Genomic DNA, 26621 nt, shown 5'->3' with positions numbered 1-26621 from the left:
GGATTTTTGAAAACTTGAGACCTAAAGTTTAACCATCCACAAATGTAAATAATTACATGGGAAGGTTGTGTACATTTTATTTTGCTTCAATATCTTTCCTTTTTTTCCCTTCATCCTGATCCATTGATTCATCTTGGGATATTAGAACATAAGAAATTCTAGACGAAAAAAAACTAGGTCCATCTAGTTCGCATGGCGGTCGCATGCACATATATCCCAAACTATCTATGTACTATATTCCATAATGTTATTTCCTAAAAGAAAACTGTCTAATCTGTGTTTGAAAGAATCAGCACTTCCTGCTTTGACCGTCTCCTGTTCCACAGGTTCACTACTCGCTCACTGAAATAGTGTTTGGGTAGATTCATTCTGAATTCTCCCCCCTGCAATCGCAGGTCGTATTCTCTGGTTTTACTATTCTGGACATGTTGAATCAGACTGTCATGATCTATATTGTTTGCCCCGTTAGAATCTTAAAGGCAGCAATCTTGTCACCTTCCAATCTTCTTTTTTTCAACGTGAACATGCCCAATTTACTTCCTCCTGAAAGTCCAGTCCCTCCATTCCCGCAATCATTTTGGTTACCTTCCTCTGTATCTTCTCGATTTCTCCAATATCCTTTTTGTACTACAGCGACCAGAACTGTACTCCTAAGTATGGTCTCACCAATGATTTATACAGTGGCAGGATTACCCCACTATTTCGGCTTGCTATTGATCTTTTGATACATCACAACATCTGATTTGCTTTATTCACTGCCATAAAGCATTGTTGGGAGAGCTTCAATTTACTGTCATTCAGAACTTCCAGGTCCTTTTTATTTTCCATACATATTATTTTCCTTCCGTTCAAATAATAGTCCCTTCCAGGATTTTTTTTGTCCCCATGTGAAGTACTTTACATTTCTCCACATTGAATTTCATCTGCCACCGATCTGCCCAATTCCCAAGTATTTTCAAATCCTCCTGTAACCAAGCTTGTTCAGCTTCACAATCTACCACCTTCATTAGTTTGGTGTCATCTGCAAATTTAGCCAATGTGCTTGCGGCTCGTGGTTCCAGATCATTTATAAAAATATTAAGCAAAAAAGGTCCCAAAACAGACCCTTGTGTAACTCCACTGGTAACATTTTCCCTGTGCCACCATCCTCTGGGTTCGTCCTGGTATGGTTCCACAGGTGCTGGCAGCTCTCCAAATGTTTTTTGTCATTTGTGCAGTGTGAGGGAAGGGTCATTAGAGCTGAACCTAATCTTAGCTTCATCCAATAGCCACATGCACGCTTTCCAGCAGGGGCCACTGGATAGCGTTCAACAGCCTAAACCTATTGTTAGCCCGGGAAACACAAATGCCAGTTAACCCACAGCTGTCCCATTTGATATCACCTGTCCCAACACATGCTTTGGATTGGATTTGGGAACTTCTTGGTCAGTGCCACGTCATGTGCTGGGTTCACTTTCTGAAACATGAGGGAAAAGTGTGAATTTTAATTTTTAGGTGCGTAGGAATTATATCTCTTGGCCCATCAATTATCTTCCCTCTGATAAAATGAAATTTTGTTCTATTCCCAGTTGTCTGTTTGAAGTATGTTGGAATTTAACTGGATACAAAGGTAGATATGCTGAATTCTCTCCTTCCTCTCCAGGAGCCTTGAACATCTTTCCCTCCCTTTCTCCCTCACTCCACTTGCCAACATTTCAACATTGGAGAGCTGTGAATTGCTGTATTACCAGGGCTTTATAGCAAATGTACATCCAAAGTGTTTGGATACCGTAAGGAATCATCTATCATCATTTTCTTCTCTTCTATTGTTGACATGAATCACTATTTTATTGGATCTTTAAGTTGGATGAACAGAATTTAGCCATACGCTGCAAGACACACTCAGGTGGTAGTTTTGCTGAATTTTGATCAGTGTTTTATGACCCGGTTTCACATTGTTGTTGATCATGAGTGATATAATCCCACTAAGCAAGGTGACATTACAGAGAGGCTTGTAATGGCATCCAATCTGCTGAGGTGAAGTGGAGAGGATGGATGGAAAGGTTCTGGTGAAAAACATTGGAATCCCCTCCCCCCGCATCATCAGCAAGTCCTTCGACTATTTAGTTTATATCGTTCCATTGATGGAAAAGTCCAGCTTTGTCTGACAGACAGTGGAGAAAACCTGTTTCTGCTCTTGGACATCCAAATGTGGAGCAACGACATTAAATCGATCTAACTGGACTGCCATTCTTCTACTTCATCATAATTAGAGCAGCACAAAGGCTTTCTGCTAGCAACGTAAGAGTCGTAACTGCACATAAATGTTCATTAAAAGTCCTGGAATACTCTTGGTAAAGCTTCAGACAATTCTCCTCAGACACTACTGTTGTTTTGACAAAGAACTTCCAATGCAGAATTAACTATCACTTGCTGAATTATGACTTTGTGTTCCTCTGTGGGACACTTGGCTTGACTTTGACAGCCTGTTAAGTATAATTTGTCCCAAGTTTTTTGTGCTCTCAGCAACCACCAGTCTCAAAATTCAGTTATCTCTGGTTGCACCCTGAAGGCAACTGGGTCTTAACGATACTGGGTCTTAAATCACAGTGTGTATTGAGAGGCTAAAGCAGATAAATCATAGAGGAAAGGATGGCCGGTAGAGGGATGGGGAAGAGAACGTCATCCAAATGCTTAAAATCATGAAAGGGATCGGAGTGATGGATAGAGTGGTGACAGAAGGTAAAGAAGTGCTTACTGTTCAAGTTCTCCTCCATCCCCCCACCCCCCGACTGTCCAGTGCTTCGGGACATCCTCCTGATGTGAAAGGCGCTATACAAATGTAATTTGTTGTGGTTGTTATAGCAGGGAATCCTTGCTTCTTGGAACCACCAATCTTTGGCTGCATATATCCCAAACTGCTCGATTGAGTTTAGTGGGTGTTGGGCCAGCCAGGGAGCCAATCTTGACTGATCTGAGCTCTGAGCCTTGGTATAATCAGAACCAGTGAGTATGAATTGGCAGTCTACTCCGAAATCTTTGTTATGCTGCACTCAAACTATCCATTAATGACTAGCTTGCACTAGTTCAGGATTGTTCAACCTTATCCAAAAGCAACTCATCAAGGAACGTGGCTGTTGAGACCACCTTGAGAAGGTGGGTTTGGCTTTATTTGAACATACATCACATTGTATAAGTATAGGTGGTATAAAGCCATTCAGAGATGGTCCCTTGATTTCTTGAGCAGTCTAGTGGCATAGAAACAGCGGTTTAAAAACATCAAAATCCTGGGAACTGTTTAGAAGAGAGCTTATATTTCTAAGTGGCTAGAATGTATGACATTGAAACATCTGAAAATGTTTCATATTAATTATTGTCGATTGTAGTCACTGTCTTTCTAAAATTTGGCAAGTGCAGCGGCCATTTTACGATCCCACAAACAGCCACAATATTAAAAACTAATTTGGATGATTATGGACCAAGACATTGAGATAAACCTTTTGCTCCTTTTGGAAAGCGTCATAGGATATTTACCATTGATGTTAAGACAAATAGTTGGGACCTCAGTTTATCAACACACCCGAATGACTGCAACTACAGCGGGACATTCACCCAGTGCTTCACTGAAATACCAACCTAGTCAGTTTACTTACTTCTTGAAATGGGGGCTTGAACCCACAAGTTTTTGACCCAGCGGCAAGAGTGTATGCATTTAGTTGTCTTTGTGCAGAAATGTCCTCATCCCTGGCCATTATGTAAGTATAAACCAAGTCTCTTGCAGTATAAAATTGGGCCTATGAATCGATCAAGAGTGTTCCAGAGTGACTCATTTGCCTCCTTCATGAATCCTGCCTCCCAGTGGCAGAATGCTGAGATCAGAAACTTAGTGTTTGAAGATCCTGCACATGATCATGTGTGTAGATGGGGAAGGTCTGTTTTGTCACCAGACATGCTTAGGGCTGCAATTTCTCAATAGTTTCATTCAAACTGTCTATCTTCTGCAGTACTATATCACGAAATGTTGGTGTGGACGTACACCGTATTTTCTTTTCGTCTTTTTAAGAAGATTGGAAACCTCATCCTGATTTTAAAGCTCTCATATGTAAGAATCTGGTAAATCTATTACAAAAATGTAATCCTTAAGTTTAATGCTTTTAGGCTCATCTGCTCTAAATGTGGTAATGCTAACAAAAATGTAGGATGCTTTCAGCATATCACATGGGTAGAAAATGACTCTGTGACATGTGTATCTCTGTAGCATTTGCGGGTTTTCAAGCAAAACAAGCAGCCCCTTTAATGCATTTTTTTCACGTGACTGGAAAAAGCTCAAGAACTACAATTTAAGAAATACATTAAACTCCTCCGACAAGAATTGCAAATGAGGAATAACATGAATCTGATAAGAAATGTCTTTAGGGAGCAGTTTGCCTCTGTTGCTTGTTGCAGAAATTCCTGACCTTATTATTATTTCAACTGGCTTCTGTTTACAGAGATAGTAAACCAGTTGAATGCTCTGAGCTGCTTAGATGAAGAACAAGATGACTGCCTAAAACAAGCAAATAAGCCTGCAGCTAAATCAACCAATTCTTCTGAAGGTTTACAAGCTTTCTTCCTTTTCTGTCTTGCTCTGCTTCTGTGCTGTAGTTGGTGAGCTGTAGTGTTCTGTCACTTTATCAGCTTTGCTTCAGCCTAAATTGTTTTCTTGCATCTGCTGATATGCTGTCTTGTAATTTTATGCATGTACCAATGCTTTTCCATTTGTTGTCCGTGTTGCCAGTAATATGTGTCATGGGCTTCTTTCCAAACCCATGTAGGCAACTACTTGGGATACAGAGTTCAGCTACATATAAGTTTTTATCTTGCACAGGTCTAAGCTCGTGGATTTGAGCTACAGGTTCATGTTTTTTTTTTAAAAAGTGTAGCTCACTGAATAACCTGTTTTTCTTGTTTTGTTATATTCTATGTACCATGGGTAAGTCCCTAAGCTAACCAGAGTAATCACAGCGTAACCTAACGCTTTGACCTTTTAAGGTAGAAACATGTGATCTTTCTCCCCCAGCACCTTTCTACACCATTATGCTACATTTTAACTTCTACATCGAAATCTCCATTCCAATTTCACTGAACCTGAATTTGCTCTAATGTTCAAAAGAGTAAACCAACTTCAGCTTTGAAAGCTGCCAGTGAAATCAGCTGTAAGACTCTTGCTTTCTTTAAGTTTTTTTTCCCCCCACCTCTTCCCATTTGGTTATTTCATACAGGGCCTCAAACCAAGAGAGGAAGTGATCTGAATCCAGGTCTCTGCCACTGCTTCTCTGAAACCAATTCTGTGCCCACCTGTGAGAGAAATGTCTTCCCCAAATTAATCCAACTAAGTTTGGAAACTAGGAAAATGAAGAATGATGGACCTGCTCCCGTGTTGTCTTGTTCTCTGGTGCAATAATTCACTGCAGCAATAATACATTGCACCTCAGGTCTGTTGTGTTAACACACCACCCTGAGGTATAGCAATTATAGAGACGATTAGTTTATATTTGTGTATTAGTACAGTTGCAAAATAATTTTATAGATATGACCAATTCTAGTATGCAAGGAAGCACACCACAAATGCAAAACATTCAGATAACCGGGCTTCAGCTTCAAGCATTAAATTCCACGTGCTTGTAAATAAATTACTATAAGCTAGTTTGCAACTGCAAAGCTATTAGCAAGACTAATGGGATGTGAGAGTTCAGTGCAAGAGGTTTAGAATATAAAAGCAGGGACGTACAAGGTACTGGTGAAACTGTACTTAATTGCATTCAGTTTGGGGCACCTCGATACACAAAGGATATACGGGAGTGAGAGGGAATGGACTAAACTTACAGATGAGGCTAGGTATGTTACAGAGTATTCTGTGAAGTTGAGGAGCAATTTAATTGAGGTATTCAGGATTCAACAAATAGAGATCGTTTCTCCTGGTCGGCCAATAAATTACTGGAGAAAAAATGAGCAGACGTGTTTAGGAATGAGGCATGAATGAATTTTGTAGAATGTGAAGAGATTATGGAATGCACTTCCGTAGATGAAAAATGGATTGCGGGATTCAAGAAAAAGTTAGATACTTGGGGAATAGAAATATTAGATATACTGTAGTGAGAGAGTCAGGAAGTGGAATTTGGAGAGGTGTGTAATACCATGGAATGATCCGTGGTGGATTCATCCTTCAAATTGAATGGGCTCTTGTTTCTAACACAAGTCCTAAGTTTGAGAATTTGGGGGTAACAAATGTGGATTTTACTTGCAATGTAGTGGACTTAAACCTGAATGCTCTTGTTAATACTCTTTCTTCCACCCCTCCCCCCCCCCCCCCCCCCCCCCACCCAATCTCCAACACTGTCAGTGATTCCCAAATGCTTTGATTCAGAAGGTTTATTACTGCACTTGGAAGTGTTTCTCGGATGGTGCATAAAAAAACCCTAAACCTTGAATTAACATGGATTTCAAACATCTTTCAGCTGTTCCAGGAATTGTACTTAAACCCAATCTGAATACATGTAAACTATTTGTGTTATTCATCTGTTGTTAAAAACAGTAGATTACATCTCTTGGATTCCAGGTTTATCAAACAAAACCACTGGTCTCATCTTATTATCTCAAATTAAAATAATAATCCTTGCAAATTGGTTATCAATTCACTTCTTAAATTTTACCTACGATACTGCCAGGGCTTCATATGGCCAAAAATAAGTCGTTATCTTTTCATCGGAATCTGATGGACAGATTATGGAAAGCTTCTATGATAAATACAATACTTTTTCTTATCCACAGTTTATATATAGCTCTGATAACTGGTATGGAACCAGTAACAATTAATGTACATTTCATTGGCGCATACTGGGTTAGACTACAGAATGCACAAATTTTTGCACATTTTACAGAATCTTAACATTTCACTGCAAACGGAATATGCAGATTGTTAAAGTTGTCCTACGTTATAATGTTGCTGCTACTACAATAAAACTTACTCATGGTATTTGGGGTATAATAAAATATAGATTTGCCTTTAGGCATTGTAGTTGTCATTCTTCAGCCAAAGGTATACTCCACTTATCATACTTCACAGTTGCCTTCCCGATGATCATTAAACTTCTTGGTTTAGTAGGCTGGTGTTGAATTGTTCCCTCTGAGTATTAATTTAACTGGACCTTATGCATTTTTTATAAATAATGTAAAAAGAATGAAGGATGCCCTGTGGTATTTTAATGTAATACAGAACAATCACATATTCTGTTTTGGGAGACATGAGGCAGGTGTCTAATGTATTTAGGGGAGGGCTTGGCAGGGTCATGTTTCTAGAGTGTCTTTTAATTTGAAGAATGATTATAATACCGAAAGGCAAGTACAATATTGGAACAATTTTATACCCATAGTATTCTCAGTTTATACACCTTTTTTTAAATGGTCCCACGTTTTCATACTCTTTCTGGTGATTTAGTTCATTGCAGTAGGACTCTGTTGTAAGGCAGCAGTTGGGGTTTATAAAATACCAAACCGTCTTATAACAGAGCGAGATCAAGATCCCAGCACCACAGTGTCAGCAATTCCGTTGCAACATTGTGAATCAAAGGATCAGTGATGTCGCTACTCATGCATGCAAAAAGCTGGTTAGCGCATCGTGCTTGAAGTTGCATTGTCACACTTCAAATGTGTCGTTGCATTTTAAATGGAATTGCTGCACTGATGCGTTTTGAAATACGACAGTGGGATTTCAAGCATGATTTGAAGTGTGGCTGGTTGGAGTAGGGGTAGTTGGATGTCGGGATTTGGGATTTTTAGGTAAGAAAACGTCAGGGTCCAAAACCCAATCACGTTACAAGTGAACTCACATTATAATCGGGTTCTTCTATATTGGTAATAGTGTGATTATATTGTCCTGTTTTCAATGCCAGAAAGCAAAGGTAGGTAGTCTGAGGAATCTACAAATAAAACAATATGTTACACTGTTCTTCGATCCACAGTCTTAATTGTTCCTTTTGGTGAAGAGCACAAGATTAATGGTAGAACCTTTGTTGAAATATTTATTTATTTTTCAAGATGTATTTTCATGTTTGGAAAATGTTCCGAATTTTCTCCCTGTGGTTCCTCATGGCAGACCACAGACTCCTGCCACCAAGACGTAGGGCAAATGGCCTGTGGCAGACCATTGCCTATACCACTCTCGTTGGGAGCCAGGATCAATTAATTTCTCACTGATGCTGCAAGGAAATGACTCCTCAACTCAGTGTCTGCGTTCACTCCAGTAACTACTTAATTCTAGTAACTACTAGTGAAGATTTCAATCTGTGTCCTCCCACTCTGTGTATTACACATTGCCATTTCAATGTTTGGTGTCCTTGTACTCTTTTTGTGTATGTTATATTTTACAATTTTAGTGTACGGTGGATTGCATTTAAGTAGGAGCTCTGGTAAGCCCAGATACATTTTAATATTGTCTTGTTCTCTTATTGTTGATGCCGTTTCATTCCACGCAATCATTTTTATTTCCTTTGGCAAATAGTTAACTTCAACAGCACGCCATTGAATTGTTCAAGAAATGTTGTGGATGGCACTTAAGATTAATTGAAATATAGTTATCCATTGCACTGTATCTCATTTGTTTTTAATTGAATGAATGTCTGAATGCCAATGGGTTAAGGAAATGTGCGGTGTTCAAAAGGATGCTTATGGTTAGGGTGGAGCTCTTCACATAGTGGTGTGAGAATGGTAGGATTAAAAAATTATAACTGGACCTTTTTGCAGAACTTATAAATAAACTAAATTTTTTGGAAGAGGAGGAGGAGAATCCATCTATCACAAAACTGAATACATTCGACGAGCTTAATACAGAAGGAACAAATCCATTTGAAGATCCTGATGAAGATGTTAATATAGAAGGTAAGAAGGTTTATTGTCTTCTATGTACAGGAGGAGGCAGTCCTGGCAATGTGGGAGGTCGGGGATGTAGTGATTATAGCTGAAAACAATTCAGAACTGGATAATCTTAAAATAATCATCCTTAAATTTGATATAGCGCCTTATCACGAATTCTAGACGTTTCAAAGTGCTTCACAGAATATACTGTAAAGTGAATTGGCTGTTTTGTGGGCGAAAACATACTTTATTTTCTCCCCCTCCCCACACACAACCATTGTTCGTTGACCTTATGTGGTTAGTTAAACTTGATTAATATCCCATTTTCAGCAAATAGAGTACTTAATATAATAGCGACGAGTGTTTACGTGTTTGATATTTGTTTGGTATTTATATCTTCATTAACTTTGTTCGCAGACAAAACCATCAGAATATCACCAGTGACACGACCAGCTGAATCCTTCTATGACAATGATCCTAATAACCCTTTTAATGAACAAGGGGATGAAAACTCCATAAATCCATTTGAAGAAAATGATCCTGAACTCGGCAGAACTTTAGAAAATAAAGCAAAAATGACAGAAGCTCCAAAACCAGCTAAAAGACAGAATGTCAAGCCTGTGGACATGAGCAAGTATCTCTACGCTGAGACAACCAAGACTGAGGAAGAGGAATTAGATGAGTAAGTGACTAAAATTCTTAGCCATCAAATTTCAACCTATTTTTGCATTCCTAATAGCAAACATAGGATCACATCAAGAAACTTAAGGGTGACATCTTATGGATACCCTTAAACATTCGATGATGCTGAAAGAGATCATTACCTGGTTGTTGGCCTATGTAAGCTGAGTTTAATAGTTATTAAAAAATCATATAGTCAGAGCATCCAATTTCATGCACCTTAGTTTTGTCAATTAAGTTTCCAGTACGTTTCTTCTATAAACTGCATCAAAGGAGATGGTTGCATGAATAAATACTGCAGTTTAGTTGTATGAAAGCTACTTCAGTAAGTTTTTAAAAAAAATAAAGTATTTACATTTTTCCTGCCCCCATGTCTGGACGCTGTCGTTTTCTTTAAATTGGAGTGTGGATAAGCTAAGCGCAGAATTCACTGTGACTTCAGTGCTAATGTGATTCAATCCACTATAAAGAAAGAGTAATTTTACTATAAGGAAAGACTAGTTTTATCAGAACTGTTGTTTTGCTAAGATGTTACACTACTGTGAGGCATTTATTTATTTGCAGATTCCCTACTAACCTGCCCGCTCCCTGTGTTCAGCGGGCTCCGGGCTGCTCTATGTCTCCCGCCCTACCATCGGTGGCCGGGCTTTCAGCCTCTCTGCCCCCACACACTGGAACTCCATCCCACAGTCCCTTCGCCTCGCTTCTTCCCTTGCCTCCTTCAAGGCCAGTCTCAAGACCCTCCTCTTCAATCGTGCCTTCGGTCACCCTCCCACCTCTCTGCCATCCCTTACCCCTACCCTTCCCCATGTTCGGGTCCTAATCCCTGACTGTCCAGGGCCTTGGGACGTCCTCATGACATGAAAGGCACTCTATAAATGTAATTTTGTTGTTGTATTTCAACATAAAATGAATGAAAAAGCTCCCGAATGTGCTTAGCACAATTGATTGTCTGACAACCCTATGATTCTAACTTGTGAATCAGGAATATGAGATGAGCATGGTAGGTTACATGCTATAAAACTCTCAAAGCAGTATAGAGGAATATACAATATTAATACCTTTTTTGAGAAGGAACTTTCTCCCTTCCTCTCTCCTTTCCAGGATGTGTAACACTGGATGAGTGTACCTGCCTTAATTGTCAATGAATTGCTTGTTCTGCTCAGCAGGTTCTCCGGGTTTTGCTCAGGTAATTGGCTGCCAGTAGTGTCACGTTCCATCTCAAGAGGAAGAAATAATTATTGGTTGTGACCTATTGAGTTTTATTTCGTATTGTCTAGTCATTAAAAAGCCGTCTTCCCAAACTATCTCCCAACTGAATAAGGTAGTGAGTAATACTACCACTTAAGGTGGATATTAATATAGTTTAAAAAGAGACATCAGTGGTATTAGTCAATGGTCAACATTGACCTTAGTCCCTCTCTTGGAAAGAGGAAAATCAGGAATGTTTTCTACTCCTCATTGCTAACTGTGACATGCTGAAAAGTACAAATGTATGAATATTGTGTGAGGTCAGGTTTGGGGTAAGCTTTAATACCCCTTGTAATTAAATAGTTTTCTAAAATTATACATATTGGTTAATTAATCAGTAAAATTTATCTTACTTATTGTAAGATTTCTGCAGACATGTGACTATTTCTTTGTTGTTCTTTACTGCTCCTTATAGTTTGTCATTGCACCAGTTACCACTTTTGCTCATCCCAGTGAAAATTAATAAAATGATCAAGCTTTGTTGTGTCAGACTGAATAGAAACCATTCTGACGTTTTCATGAAGAACAATTCCTTTTGGGGGATCAACTATACTTAACTTTTTTGGTATCTTTACACTTTTTCTAAACTCTTTGAGTGGCAGCGAAAGGAGTATTCCTAAGAGGCTTTCTGTCAGCAAGTTCAATTTTGACCCTTCATCCCTATCTTTCAGTTAGATACCTTGATCTCATTTGGAGTTCATGAATGACAGATACATCTGGAAGGCAAGTTCCAGAACTGACATGAGATATACGCTGAAAAGTGCCTAGTTGTTTGTTTCCTTGTCAAGTCCTTTACCATTGAAAAACAGAAGTTGATGAAGTATAAGACACAAGAGCAGGCTAATTGTTTAATTGTGTATTTTGAACCTTCAGAGTATCATCTTGCTTCCTAATGACTGAGTCTACTCTGTTGAAGTGTTCTTTTCTGCCATATAACACTTTCTCAGTTATTTTGAATTAACATTATAACATTATATATTATATAACATTATAACGTTATACATTATAACTGGTATCACTTTTTGAACTGTTTTGGTTTAAAAAAAACTATTAGCTCATAATACATTTTTCTCAGACTTTTTCAAAGGGACTTTTGTAAATGTACTTTTTTTTACTCTTTAAATCCTGAATGATTAGTCTCATTCTATAAGGATTTTTATTTTCTTCGATGTGAAAGATAGCAACAAAATCCTTCACCTTTTTTGGTTTGGGAGGTTAAATATTGCTCAGGTACACTGACTGAAAGGACAAGGGCAGATTTTGTATTTTTCTACTGAAAAGATCCAACTAATAGAACATTCTTTGGAGCAACTGCAACGTACTCAAAATCACAAGTAATACCTAGGCATAGACTTAAAGATAAGACTTCAGCATTCAAATAAAATGTTCCTTAAGGAGAGTTGAACGGGATTATCTTTTAACCTTGAAAACGCTTGTTATAGCAGTTGTGTCATAGCAGCACGTTAAATTGTTTGTTCAGCAGATTAAGGGTTCAGTGAGTATATTATATTTGATATTATTTTTGAAACCTATTCAAAGCGATTAAGATTACAGGCAAAAGTTTTTTTTTGAAAGAAAAATGGTTTTGGGATATGTATTTGTTTTTTTTAAATAATTCTGTTTTAATTAGATCTAATCCGTTCTATGAGCCGAAGGCATTACATTCTACACGGAATCAAGCCACATTAGTGACAACTTCAGTGCATCAGCCTGAGGCAGACATAAAGACAAAGAGGAAAGCTCCAACACCTCCAGTACCTGAAAATAAATCCACACCAAAGACAGAAACTGTAAAGATGGATGTCAAACTCGCTGCTGTGAAGGATCTGTCCACATCACCAAAGGTCAGCAACTCATTTATTATCATCAGTTTATTTTTATCATCTGTTAAACAAAACCTTAGGCAAGTTTTCCTACTCCACATGCCTTTGTTTACCTAGCAGTAAGTAGGAACCCGGTTGTTAGTCGATTGGCAGATCACTTTCTGGGGATAATAATCCCTTCAAAAAAATAATAATAATTTGGTCACTCAATCCACGAGTGCTTGTGGGACACTGCTGTGCGCAACTGGCTTCCACATTTCGTCCACAAAATACATAGTCAATCCACTTTACAATATACAGTATTCTGTGTATATAAATATATACAATATACAGTATTCTCACCTACATGATAAGGCACTATATTCAATGTAAGGATTATTATTATTATATTCTCAATTGAAATCAGAATTCAGAGAATAACTTGGAGCCTTTTACCTGACCATTCAAAGATTTTTAAATTCTTCTAATGAAAGTGATTTAAAAGTGAAAAGTAGCCAACTGGACCCATTAAAATCTGAAATCTAGCAAACCATCGAGTCACTAGGGTTACAAACTTGCTGCTTGATTGTTGTACCGATATAAGGAAGCATATGTAGCTTTGTGAGTCGAAAAAAATGAGATTGCTTATTTAAATTTTGTTCCTGAACCTCATTTAGCATTTTTACATATATATAGTATGTAAAATCCATTATTCATAATATTAGTTTTAGCCTCAACTACTATTGAGTTGAGTACGATGTAAGTTGGAGTCAAATATTTTGCAACTCTGTGATAATTCATTAAAATACTTGTTATGCTCCAATTTTCAGTCTCTTTATTGGAAGAATAGTTTTAAAGGCTGTAGTTTGTATTTTTGTGCAGCATAATTTTTTTTGTGTAAGCAAAGAGGTTCACAGAATAACAAGTCACCACTTAATCAGGTTGACCATGCGTAAGAATAAGCTCCCGGATCCTCATGAGAACATTACTCGAAACTAGAGGCCAAGTCAGCGACAACTGCTTTTCCACCTGTCAGCAGCAAGTTTACACTTCGGAAGAAGTGTAGCATTCACTTTTTTTTTATCTGGGGAATATATATGGTGTGTGTTGGGGGGAGTGGGGGGATTGAAGAGGGAGAGAAATGTAAAGTGTTCCATTATAAAGTACAGACCGAGCTACCAAATGAATTTCATCCACTGTTAAAACAAATACCATTGAGTTGGGTAAGTGGATGACAAGAATACACTGAGACAGTAGGGGTGTATGTTATTTTTCATAGCTGTACGTTTTTTATGCTAGATCTAATGCACAGAAGGAAGAGTTTTCCAATCATGGATCAGCCTGTGTGTAACTGAGACTTTTCAGTCTGTGAAAACATGTTGAAATGTTTATCAAAATTAACTAATAATAAAATAATAATAAAATAGGTTGACAGGTAGAAGATAGTGTAAAATTGAAAATAACGAGAGAATAGGCAAGACGAACAAATGGAAGAGAGGTGACTGTGAGCAGAGGGCACAGTTTAAATCGGGTTTTTCTCAGGGTAAATAAACACACTATTTGATCATTAACCACTGAGCGAATCATAATGTTATATGTCTGCATTCAATAAAATCATGATAGCTGTTCCTATAGTCATACTCAGTTTTTCTTCCTCTGTTTGATGAATTTACCCAACACAGGAACATCCCCCATAGCTTTGATTGTTTTCAATGGTAAGTGTTTAATCATACAATTCTTGTTTTTTTAAAAAGGCCTCAGACTCTGTTTAATTCAATTAGAAATCCGTTTGTAAAAACCTGACCACTTAAGACAGATGGCTAATTTGGAACTAAAGCGTTGAACTCTAAGCTATTAAAGATGAGCTTAATTTGCAGTCTTGACCTTTATTAGCACTTAGACTTGCCCCGGGGAGTAAGTTTAGTCAGTCTCAGATGGAACAAAACTGACTGAGTGTGTGTTTTACTGCACTGTTCAAGAATACCTAGTAGCTTTTTGTCCTCTAAATTAAAGATAACATTAATTTGAAGGTAAGGGTGATGCTATAGCTTGTACAGAATTCATTGCTTAAAATAATCAACAGTTTCACAATAAATAACCATAGTGCAAGTATTTTGCTGGACACTGTTAAGAAATTAGAGTTTGATGGCATTTTGAACAATTAAGATGTACACAAATGAAGTCCTATTGTTTAAATGTAGTGCCCAATGTGATCATGAGTTGTACACATCAAATACATTCTGAGGAAGCTGATCTCAGGATGGCTTAAGTCGTGCCAAGTTTCTTCTCGGTGTGGAAATAATCATCCAAGGTTCCTACTACCTCTGTTCTGACAGGTATGGGTGTATGTTGTATTTTTGGGGCAGGACATTATCAGGCGTGACTATGAAGTTCCTTTCCCATGGGTCAACAAGAATCACTGTCACACAGCAGGGATAGACATTTGAGATACCAGAAGCTGCTGGAATCTGCAAATTATACCTCAGCAAGAATCGGTACTTGAGGGAAGGAGGGGAAAAAATTGGGGACAGAAGAGATCTCAAGAGCACGTATTGTAGAATAGTGTTACTTATCGCTGTGCAAATGAATTGCCACAAATACCACTGAGTTATATTAACATCTTGGGGCGCTCTCCTGACGTGAAAGGCGCTATATAAATGTAAATTTGTATTCTATTGTATAATAATCTATATCGTAATTTCTTATTAATTCTGAAAACATTTTAGGTTAAATGTAAGAGATTCAACTGGATCGGAACAGATACTGTTCAGGTTTAGGGTGTTAGCGCGCGCAGAGGCGAATACAGTAGAACATTTCACCTGAGCCATTCAATCCTGTGTGCTCGAGCACTCTAAAATTATATAAAGTGACTGTTCCATTTATTCTGGTATAAAAAGTTTTCTGAGATATAACTGGTAGACTAGCTACGATGATTACTGCTGTGGGTTTTCAGCTGTGTTCGACAGTACTATTTTCAGAGTTTACTCCATTTGTTGAATTCAGGATGACCTTTGCATGAATAAAGCTAAATAGGATTAAGAGAGGCATTTGCAACAATGGAAGGAGCAACAGACGTAACTGACTTTGAACGTGGAAGGATTTTTGATGCATAGCAGCCTGGAGGCAGCGTTGTCAGTGTGTCTAAAGTGACAGGGAAGATCGAAACAACCATTTAAAAATACTAAATGTATTAAAGAAAAGAGCACATCATACAAAGTATAGGAGGAAAAGGAGGGCACTTCTGATGTGTAGTGAAGAACAGGCATGCATCCTTATTAACTGTCCACAAAAGCTTTAACAGGCCTCAGGGAGCTGAGTCTGTGTTTATATTGTATGAAGAACTTTGCATGCAGTGGTTCAGGGACTGAGGTGTGTATTTAAGTAACTATTAAATAGTGTAATGCCAAGACAGTACAGCTTGAAATGATGGCTAAAACTGTTTGAATGGAAACCAGCAAGGTTTCAGGAGTGAGCAGTGGAGCTTCATAACAACCTGGGGACAAAACCAGCAAACTGAATGGCTTCTTTGCTGCTATTTACATTTGCCGAAGAAGCCAAAATAGCATCAATCTTAAATTCATTGTTTTATTGTGTATTAATTAATATACATTCTTTGCACTTTTCTCTTATGTCCGTCACCTCCAATTAGAATCATTGTGTCTGTGCCGGCTCTTTGAAATGAGCTATCCAATTCAATCCCACTCCCCCACTCTCTCCCCATAGCCCTGCAAACTTGTCTTCCCCAAATAATTATCTACTTGACACTTAAAAGTTGTTATCGAATCGGCTTCCACCACCCTGTCAGGCAATGCATTCCAGATCAGAACAAATCTGTGTTGTATGTGTAAGCAATGGTTTCCCATGTACACCAACATTATAAAGAATGCTGCTATAATGTTGGTGGACATGGGAAACCATGGCTTTTAGTATCTAGTTTTCACAGACATAGAATTGCAGTACTTTTGAAAATGTAAAAAAGCATCCTATTTATTGGTGATAAATATTGTTTAAAAGCTATGTTTTGTTTCTCAGCAAAAAATAGCATTTTTCAATATTTCAAATTTGTTGGATTTTAGTTGTAAAAAATTGTCTGAAATTGCCTAAAATGATTTTTTTGAAGATGGTTGGTGGTGTATCCCTCGTTTAATGTAACCATTCATTCGAACACATCATCATCACTCAGTGTCCCGGTGGCAGAGAATCTAAGATGCTCTCAGTCAGTGATTTCAGATTTGAGTTCCACAAATGGTAAGTGTTGAAAATGTGCAAGCTCTCATGTACTGAGCTTTATCGGTTTTCAGTGGAGCCTCTGGCACTTCAGGAGACTTTACCTACCTTAACTGTACCTCCCACTGGTTAAGCCACTCAACAGCAGTAATGTCTACTTTCCTCAAAACTGAAGGAAGGATGTGTGGAGATGAGCGTCACTGAAAGGGGACAACAATGCCATTCAAGGAATAAATAGTTAAAACTGCAGTAAACCACAATTGCTGCAATTATTTTAGCAGTCGCACAGACCAGGTAAAGAAGTTGTGTCAGTTCTGAAGATCTTTTAGTTGTGAAGTGGTGTGTAAGTTGCTTAACATTTTGTCTGTGTACTGACATTTTGAATCGTCTTGATTTTTGCTCCTGGGTTCCTACCTATCAGAGAACCAGAATCCAGGGATGAAGAGCCAGAGGTCAGCGTCATGAGTGCACAAAGCTTGTAGTACTGATCGGGCTCCCTGCGGTGCAAACTATTAATGTCTTCAGTGAAAATGGTGCTAGACGGGGAAAAAAACTAACAAATGGGTTAGTACTGATGGATAATCAATTTACTGTAATGATTTGTCAATTTGGGGCAATGCAGCTTTTAACAGAATGCTTGTACCTATTCAAGATTGCAACTTGGGAAGTTGGAGGAGAGGACTTTTCTCCCAGAACATTGTCAGGGGTGGCTATAGAGTCCAGACATTTGGGGTATTTTTAAAAAAAATGAACAAGAGCATGAGGAAAGGAATTCGTAGTACAGGGAAAGAGCAGGGATGATGATGGCAGGCTTCCTGGAGGAACAAACACCAATACGAAAAAATGGGCTGAATGGCCTCCCATTGTATTGTACATTTCTGTTGTTCTGTTGTATTATTTAACCAAATTAAATTGCACAACAACATTCATTCTCAGTGATGTGTTGCATTGCAGGTGTACAATTTCAGTGAGCTTGTGGTGTAGTCTGAACTGGTAGAAACTCAGTAAAGAAATTTATTTTTGCATGATTTCAAAATGCTTTCATCTCTTACAAGAATGTCATTCTTCTTGGAAAATTGTTACAGATTTCATTCTCTCATCCAACCATTTCAACCTTCCACCTTCCTTTCTCCAGCTGGGTTTTTGTAGTGACCATTGTAATAATAAACCACTGCTGCAGGTGGGTGCTATAGACCCACGGTTGTCTTAGCAAGAAGGCAGAGATGGATGTTGCGTTTGAAATGAATACACTTATTTTTGTTTCACATTTAACAGATCATTGTTTGAATAGCAGTATTAACTACCGCAGCTCCAGCAACACAATTTCTGCTTCTTGGATAATTTGACTCCATCTGTACTGCTTCAGTGCTTTAATGAAGTGTATTTCATATTTGCTGGTGCTTAGCATATTGAGAGTTATTGGAACTAAAATACTCCTGCAAACAGGAAAGACCCCGTAATGTTTTAATTATTTCTGCATATGATGCATAGGATCAAAATGCTGCATTAGTTTGTATAGTATAATAGTTCTACTTAAGTCATAACTTTCATGCACACAAAATTTGGCGAAGAATTCTGGCGCATGGCTAGATAAATCTTGAAACCATTTGGTGACCGAACTGTCTTTTTACTTGAAATTGTGCTCGAGTTAATAGAAAAAAATCCAAGCTAATCACTTTAAAACACAAAGAAAAACCTGTGAACAACTCACGTGAAAATACAGTAGATGTGATGGAAAATTCGTTCTAGCAATCATCGACTCGAATACAATCTCAATTAAGGATTCAGGAGCTTACTCTCGAGTTGTTTGAAAACTGAATGTTTTAAGGAGAAATATTATTTATTGTGCACTTAGATGTTCAGTACTTTCAGTAGTTTTTTTTGCATTTTTAAGTGCTTAAAATTTCGTTGTCCTTTTGTCATTGCCTGCAGTGGTTTTGAATGACACAGCAAAAAGAATCGGTAACATTAGCTTAATCTTAACTTATCCTGTCCCTAAAACACAGGTGTGTGGGCTTAAGACCAATTGAAGATTTTCTTCTGTAATACCGAAAGACAGATAAATATTGTTCTTGTGGTTAAGGTTCATAGGTAATGTTTCTTTTTACCTTTATGTGGAATACAGAAAGCTTTTTTGATTCCTAATACCTCTATGGTGCCCAGTTTTTGGAATTTCTTTAGTTTGACTCTTGAAATGTTTGTTTTATGAGCTTTATGTTGTGTCAATAAGCATGAGTTGAAAATTGTATAGTAAAACTAAAATAGTTTACCCTATAAACCATATTTAGGTAATAAAAATACATTGATTGTGTTTATTATACAAAGAGAAATGGATTATCTCTGTGTTTGTTTTGCATTTCTCAGACAAACAGGAAAGTGTTTGTAAAAGTGTATGACAACAACAACTTGAATTTATATAGTGCCCTTCACACTGGGTAGCATCTCGGAGAGTTTATTAGAGCTTTGTTTGTGTAGCTTGACATTCTGTGTACGCAGCGATCCAATTAAAGGCTTGTAATTAAGCTAAATTAAATAATAAATATATAATTCACTCCTTGGTATCATTTATTTCCTTTCCTTTTCGCTGGCTACCTTTTTTCTTTAAATTTCTTACTTTGTGTTAAATTAAGGTTTTTTTTCTGTTCTTTTGTTAAATTTCCTAGTTCATTTGAACTTGGGCCTGAGAATTTAGTTTTCAAAATGCTAGTTACTTTGGTATGTATTGATATCAAATTCATGTCATACGATCCATTCTTTATGCCCTGCCTAAACCTAATATAGCATCACCATTGTTTTCAAATGTTTTTTCTATTCCCATCCTACAATCTTAGGATTTTAACCTCACACTAGTATTGTCATATATTTATTGATGCAAATAAATGATAGAATATGATAAGATTGATGGCCATTTTAACAGGTCTTTACAGTAATTTGCTTTTGCTTGGCTCCAGCCCAATGTCATGTTAAACATAGAAAGGTCATATAAAATATGGAGAGCTTTCTGAATACTGAATTTCCGTTTTAACGTTCCGCTGTGCTGCTTCTCTTTGCTTCTGAGGAGGGAAGCTCCTGTGTATTTGCAGTAGAATTTTCAGAAAACAGAATTGCAAATCGAAAAGTTATAACCATCTCTTTTTGTTTGTTTTCCTTCAATTTTCATCTAATGCTCTAGTACCCAATTCTGGTGAGAGTGGTGATTCAGGCCAGGGTACACTTCTTTAACAGATCAGACAATTACCCACTCTTCATACATGAGCAGAGTGTTGCTGGTCTATTTGATCCTGTGAGGCTTGGTCCTATAAAAAAATGTCCAACAGACTTCACTGAATATTTATCAGGAACTGGAACCTTATCTTTTGTCTCCCATTCCTTTTCTAGAGAGTCATATTTCAGCACTGTTAGGCGCTCCAAAACACTAGCCTACATGAAGTTGTTGTTGTTGTTGCTGTTCTTTTTCCAGCAAATCCAAAACGATTCCATAATTTGGAAAAATGTTAGTTAACATTTCACTTGCACAGGTCTCTGGCATAATGTGAAATGGTTTTAATTCAAAAGGAACCTTAATTGCTCAGGGAAGAAAAAGAAAACTTATAATGTGATGACCTGTTTTCTCGTTTCTCCATTTGCCAGTTTTAAAAAATATATATTTTCCCTAACTTAATCGACTTACAGTTTATTTTTCATGGTATTACATAGAATAGCAAAGAAGTACTTACAGGGTTAAACACAGATAATCCAGAAACCCATGTGATGAGTGCATTGCATTGGAGTCAAATGCTGCCTTGCCAAGAAGTGCTAAGATGTGATTTTTATACCCACTAATTCCCTCATGGCGTGTTTGTGGACTCAACCTTTTCACAATGCGGAGTCTGGAAGCAGAGGCGAGGGAAGTTTCTGTGCTGCACCTCCTAATGGCCAGCTATAGGGTTGCAGTTGAAGATACCTCAGAATGTTTGCAGTCTGTTCTTTGATCGGCGACTGTTTCTCGAGAAAAGGAAAAAAAATACTGTTAAAAAAAATGCAACCCAATTCCAAATACTGCTTATCTATCGTTGGATTTCCAATTCCAGAGACTATATTCAGGGTTATTTTGTACTTTTTAAAAAAATTCAAATTCATTAATTAGGCAGCATTTGAAATCAAGTTTTTTTAAAATAGTATTTACAAGTTTCCTTGCTTTTTAGTTTATTAACAGTCGCTCTGAACCTTTGCCTAAGTGGTTACAACATTTTCCTTAGCACATTGGATGTTGCGTAGGTTGCAGTCATTGACTCAGATAAACTCTTTATGATCATATCTCAAAACCTTGCAATATGCTCGTGGGAATGAGCTGACTAATGAAGTTTAAATGCTATTGTTTCGATAAAGATGAAACATGTTTTATCTGCAGAGATACAAGTGCTGACACTGCTTTGCTTTTCAGTAATTGGCATCTTTCAAACTCACTTTGGGCATTTTAGATGTCTGTGTCATCCCCTCCATGAGCTGGTGCATAATGGCAGTAGCAGATGTTATCTATAAACATGCGAGAATTACATCCATATTGATGTACATGTTTTAAGAAGCATAATTTTTACTAGATTACTATCATGCCCAGTGGGCAAATATTCTATCAAAGGTATGTGAATGTCTTGTCTTTGTTAAACTCAAGAACCTACATTCTGTAAAATAATACAGGATTCTTAAGAGCAGCATATTAGTGTGGCCCAATAACTACACACAGTTCTTCTAGTTGGACACATTTCATAAAGGTTCAGATGACGAAGGCCCTTCATCCCAGTTGATTTCATCCTTCTAGAATACACACGCTACTGCGTTCCTGTCACAGCATGAAGCTTTTTTAATATGAGTCCAGCGATCTGCCCTGGTAACCTGTTACAGTTGCTAATTATCCCCCCGTGTAAATAAATACTTCCTGTGTCTATCCTAAAATGAATAGAGAAGATGGAATTTCCAGTTGATGATAGAAATTGGGTCTTTGTGACACATTTATCAAACGGACATAATGAGTGTGTCTAAATGCTAGAAATTATTTGATGTTGAAAAATCTCCAATATGACATTTTACAGAATAGTATCAGCCTACCGTTTGCCAACAGGCATTTCCAAAGTGCCTTGAGCCTATTAAGCCAACTTTGAAAAGTCTGACCGCTAAACCATGAGGATTACCCTGAGCTTTTACCATTCAGACCTGAACAGCCTACAGCATAGGATGGGCAATCCAATAATGTATAGCGATTGAGAAAATATGTATATCATCATTTGTCATTTTTAAACCCACCCACGGGAAGGCTTAAGTTTCAACTTAGGAAATGGATTTATGTAATTGCAAAATACCTCTATATTGACCATATGCTCCCTTAATTGTGCTGGAAATAAACATTGATTTTAGTTGTAGGAATATGGGAAAACAGGAACAAGAGGAGGCCATATAGCCCATTAAGCCTGTTCCACTGGTTTACTAGATTTTAGCAGATCTTTTAATACCAATCTCCTGCCCTTTCACCATGCCCCCTTTATACTTCCACTCCTTGGTGTCTGTTTATCTCATGTAGACATCCCGATTAACTCCATGTATAGCTATCAGGTGGCAGAACATTTCACATCTTTAAAGTAATGATTAATAATTTCACATTGATATGTTTGTTTAATTCCTGTCACTCCCTTTACAAACCCCTCCAATCGGGTTTCCATGCCAGCCACAGCACAGAAACAGCTCTGGTCAAGGTGACAAATGGCATTCTGTCCATCTGTGACCAGGGCTCCCTCTGTCTCCTCGTTCTCCTCGACCTCTTTTTCATACTGTGGACCACTCTATCCTCCTCCACCGCCTCTCCTTTAACTTTCAAGATTCTGTCCTTGAATGGTTCAGATCCTATCTCTCACACCGGCGCCACTGTGTCTCCACAAATGGCTTCTCCTCCATTCCTCGCATCGTCTCATGCAGTGTTTTTCAGAACTCTGTCCTTGGTCCTCTCCTCTTCAACCTGTACATGCTCCCTCTTGGTAACCTTATTCGTAAACATGGGGTCAACTTCCACATGTATGCGGATGACGCCCAACTCTATTTCTCTGCCTCCATCTTCGACTGCAGGAACACTGTCTGTCAGACATCAAGAAAACTTTCTACAGTTGAATGTCATCAAGAATGAGGCTCTCCTGATTGGCGCGCGCCAGCACCTCCGCACCTCAGGCACTGGCAGCATCAGCATCCACGAATGCACACTCCACCTCACCAAGCCAGACAGGAACCTGGGTATCTTGTTTGACCCTCAACTGTCCTTTCTCCCCCACATCCATGCCATGATCTGCGCTGCCCTCCCCCACATTTGCCGTTGCCTCACCCCTCAGGCCACCGAAACCCTCATATAGGCCTTCATTACAACCAGGCTTCACTATGCCAACACTCTGCGGCCTTCCCAACTCTTCCCTCCACAAGCTGCAGATCATCCAGAACTCTGCAGCTCATGTCCTCTCCCACATCAGGCTCCCTGACCCGATCACACCCACCCTCGCCCGGCTCTACTGGCTCCCCATCTCTCATAGGATCGAGTTCAAAATTCTCGTTCTCACCCTCCATGGCCTTGCCCCCTCCTACCTCTCTGACCTGCTAACCCCTTATCAACCTGTCCACTCCTTCCACTCAGCAGGCTCTGGCCTGCTCCATGTCCCCCACCCAGCCTGCCCTACCATAGGCGATCAGGCCTTCAGCCTCTCTGCCCTCACCCTCTGGAACTCCATTGCACATTATCTTCGCCTCACTCCCTCCCTTGCCTCCTTCAAGGCACGTCTCAATACCCTCTTTGACCGTACCTTTGGCCACCCTCCTACCTGCCCTCCCCACCCTCCCTGATCCCAACCCCCTACCCTCCTCAGGTCCTAATCCCTGATTGTTCAGAGCCTTGGGACGCCCTCCCGACGTGAAAGGCACTTTACAAATATGATATTGTACCTACAGTTTGATTTCTCAATAAAACAATAGTTTTGTGAATTAGTGTTAGCTTCCCCTCCCTAGAAAATGAATTGGTATTTCTGATCTGTATATTGCCTATTTGACTAAAACTCTAACTTGGGTGGTAAATTGTATTGTAAATTTATATTTGACAATTACTTCAGAAGGTAGTTCTGTCACATTGCTCAAAAAGGTCCCAGTGCTTGGAAACAAACCTCTCTGCTTATATTCACTCACAGCCAGAATAACAGAAAATTAATTGTGATTTGCTACTTTGTTCTTTGTTTCTGGGGAAGTTCCCTACAAGTCAGTGAGGACAGCCTCTGGCCTGTACAGGTATGTTCAAGTGCTCAGTCTACCAGTGACCAGAAACATGTTTATATTGTTATTAGGGGTTTTGCTGCCTATGGAAGATGCTCACGAAAAAATAAGTTTATGCCCTTATGAATCGAAGGCTGTGGCTAACGTCACCTGCACTATAAATTAAACAGCATTAATTTGCACTTTTTGACTTGTAGCCTTGGTGCAACAAGGCGCTGACCCTAGGAAGGAGCGACTGGTTTAATATCCCTTGTAAGTCTTTTGTCCATGGGCTTGTAATAAATAATAATACTTGCATTTGATACGCTGCCTTATCCGGCCATTGAGACATCTCGAAGCACTTCACAGGATTTACTCTAAAGTGTAGTGACTGCGTATTTCGAGTCAAATGTAGCAGCCAAACTGCGCACAGCAAAGTCCCACAAACAGCCATGAAGTGAATGATTCATTTTATTTGGACACCAGGAGAAAATCCCTTCTCTGTTTGAATGGTGCCATGGGATCTTTAATGTCCGCCTGAACAGGCAGATGGGGCCTCAGTTTGTCTCATCCAAAGAAACTTGTTGTAGTTAGGTCCTTACATGCCAATGGCTAAAACAGCCAAACACTTTAAGACTCATAGAGTTAATAATGACGAAAAATCACAGTGATCATTGTTAAGGTTGGGGTGAGTCACAGGCACACATATAGAATTCCATCCTCAATAACCATAGATTTTAGGAGATTTGCTCCGAATTTAGCTCCAGGTTAAAAAAAGCTATTTTGTGGACAGCTTGTAACTTGCAGCTTATCTCTGTGCTTGGACATCAAGTTTGGATGTTCCTGAATAAATACTGCTAACTATTTTGAGTGCCTTTCTACCAAAATAGCTTAACTATCAATGATCACTAGTTAACTTTTATTAGAAGAAAGAATTTGCATTTTTTTAGCGCAGTTTCACAACACTTGCTGGCAAGTTAGTGACTTCTTTTTTGGGGGCTAGCCATCGTGTTTGTGTGTGTGTGTGTGTGTGTGTGTCAAAATCCCACGAACAGCCTTGAGGTAAATGACCAATTGGATGATTGTTGGCCAGAATACCAGGAGAAATGGTTTTTGCTTTTCAAATAGTGCCACGAGATGTTTAACACTCACCTGAATAATGAACAGATGGGATCTCTTGTAATTCCTTCAAAATAATTAATTATAAATTGGTCACTTCAATCCACGGCTGTTTGTGGGTCACTGCTGTGCACAATTGGCTGCTGCGTTTTACCCACAAAATATACAGTCAATTCACTTCACAGTATATTCTGTGAAACGCTTTGAGATGTCTCGACGTGAAATGCGCTATATCAAAATGCAAGAATTATATATATATATTATAATTTAGAACTGAGGTCAAGAAGCATTTCTTCACCTAGGGTTTGTGAAATGTGGAATCCTTTGTCCCAGAAAGCTGCAGAAGTGGAGTCAATAAAGAAGCTTAAAAAAGAGAGAGAGACCGATACTTGGGTCATAGAGCTATTAATGGGCGTAGCGAAAGGGTGGGACGATTATAAGAGCAGCCAAAATCTAATAACATGGTGGAACAGGCTGAATGACCTCCATCTGTCCCCATTTTCCTACGTTCCTATCTCCTGTATTATACTACGCATGCACAAAATATTCAATGGACAAAAATCTATTTTCGTAGACTCTGAAGTGACTTTGCTGCTTCAAGAAATGGGGTAGCTGATTAGCCAAACTGGAAACCTGGAAGTGGTTAAGGTGGAACCTATATTTAGAAGTCATTATTGATGTGAAATTATATATTAGTTTGAAGACCTTGTTCTTATTCTTGAACCCAAAATACACTTTATGTGTTAAAGATTATATTTATATTTAAAAGTTGACCTATTAATCTGCATGTATAACAGAATATTTCATGTTTTCTAAATTTTACCCAATCATTATAAGATTTGGATTATATTGACTTACTTCAAAGACTGCAAATTATACATCGGAACAGGTAGCCGGTTCACAAGCCTCAGCAGAGTTAAAACACTCATTTACAACGTGTTTACACATGATGTATAATTGATTTTGGAAAGAATTTTGACGGGCCCCTTTTATTTTCAAGACTTTAAAATATGAAATAAAAAGCAGCGCAAAAAACCATCGTGTTAGTTGATTGGCAGATCGTTTTCCAGGGGTAATAATCGCTTTTTTTAAAAAAATGTTGTCACTCAATTTCCGACTGTTTGTGGGACACTGCTGTGCGCAATTGGCTGCCGTGTTTCGCCTCCAAAATATACAAGTCAATTCATTTTGCAGTATATTCTATGAAGTGCTTTGAGACGTCTCAATGACATAAAGTGTAAAATCAAATGCAAGGGTTATTATTATTGGTTCGCCAACGTTTTTCAATGAGCAAGCACAGATCACTCAACTCTTAGAAATGCAGAATCACTGTTGCTATTTAGAGTTTTCTGTTTATGCAACATTTATTGTGAAATCTCCCACCAGATGAAAAATTAAAACTACACAATGAGAAACACA

General features: G+C 38.4%; 1 protein-coding gene across 8 annotated transcripts in view; it reads left to right on the top strand.

The window, feature by feature from the left end:
• ehbp1 (EH domain binding protein 1) overlaps positions 1–26621 on the top strand; it is a 230184-nt gene that overhangs the window by 104346 nt on the left and 99217 nt on the right. For 7 of the 8 annotated variants that reach the window (XM_042333424.1, XM_042333422.1, XM_042333427.1 and 4 more), the window contains 4 exons: positions 4470–4574; positions 8761–8895; positions 9289–9553; positions 12434–12647. In XM_042333424.1, the coding sequence (XP_042189358.1) occupies positions 4470–4574; positions 8761–8895; positions 9289–9553; positions 12434–12647 (719 nt within the window). The remainder of the gene's footprint in view (positions 1–4469; positions 4575–8760; positions 8896–9288; positions 9554–12433; positions 12648–26621) is intronic. The other variant, XM_042333428.1, reaches the window with a different exon arrangement.

This window comes from Callorhinchus milii, unplaced genomic scaffold, assembly GCF_018977255.1.
Source record: "Callorhinchus milii isolate IMCB2004 unplaced genomic scaffold, IMCB_Cmil_1.0 Scaffold3, whole genome shotgun sequence".
NCBI lineage: Eukaryota > Metazoa > Chordata > Chondrichthyes > Chimaeriformes > Callorhinchidae > Callorhinchus > Callorhinchus milii.
Note: the sequence above shows the minus strand (reverse complement) of the source record. Positions and strands in the feature narration are given on the sequence as shown.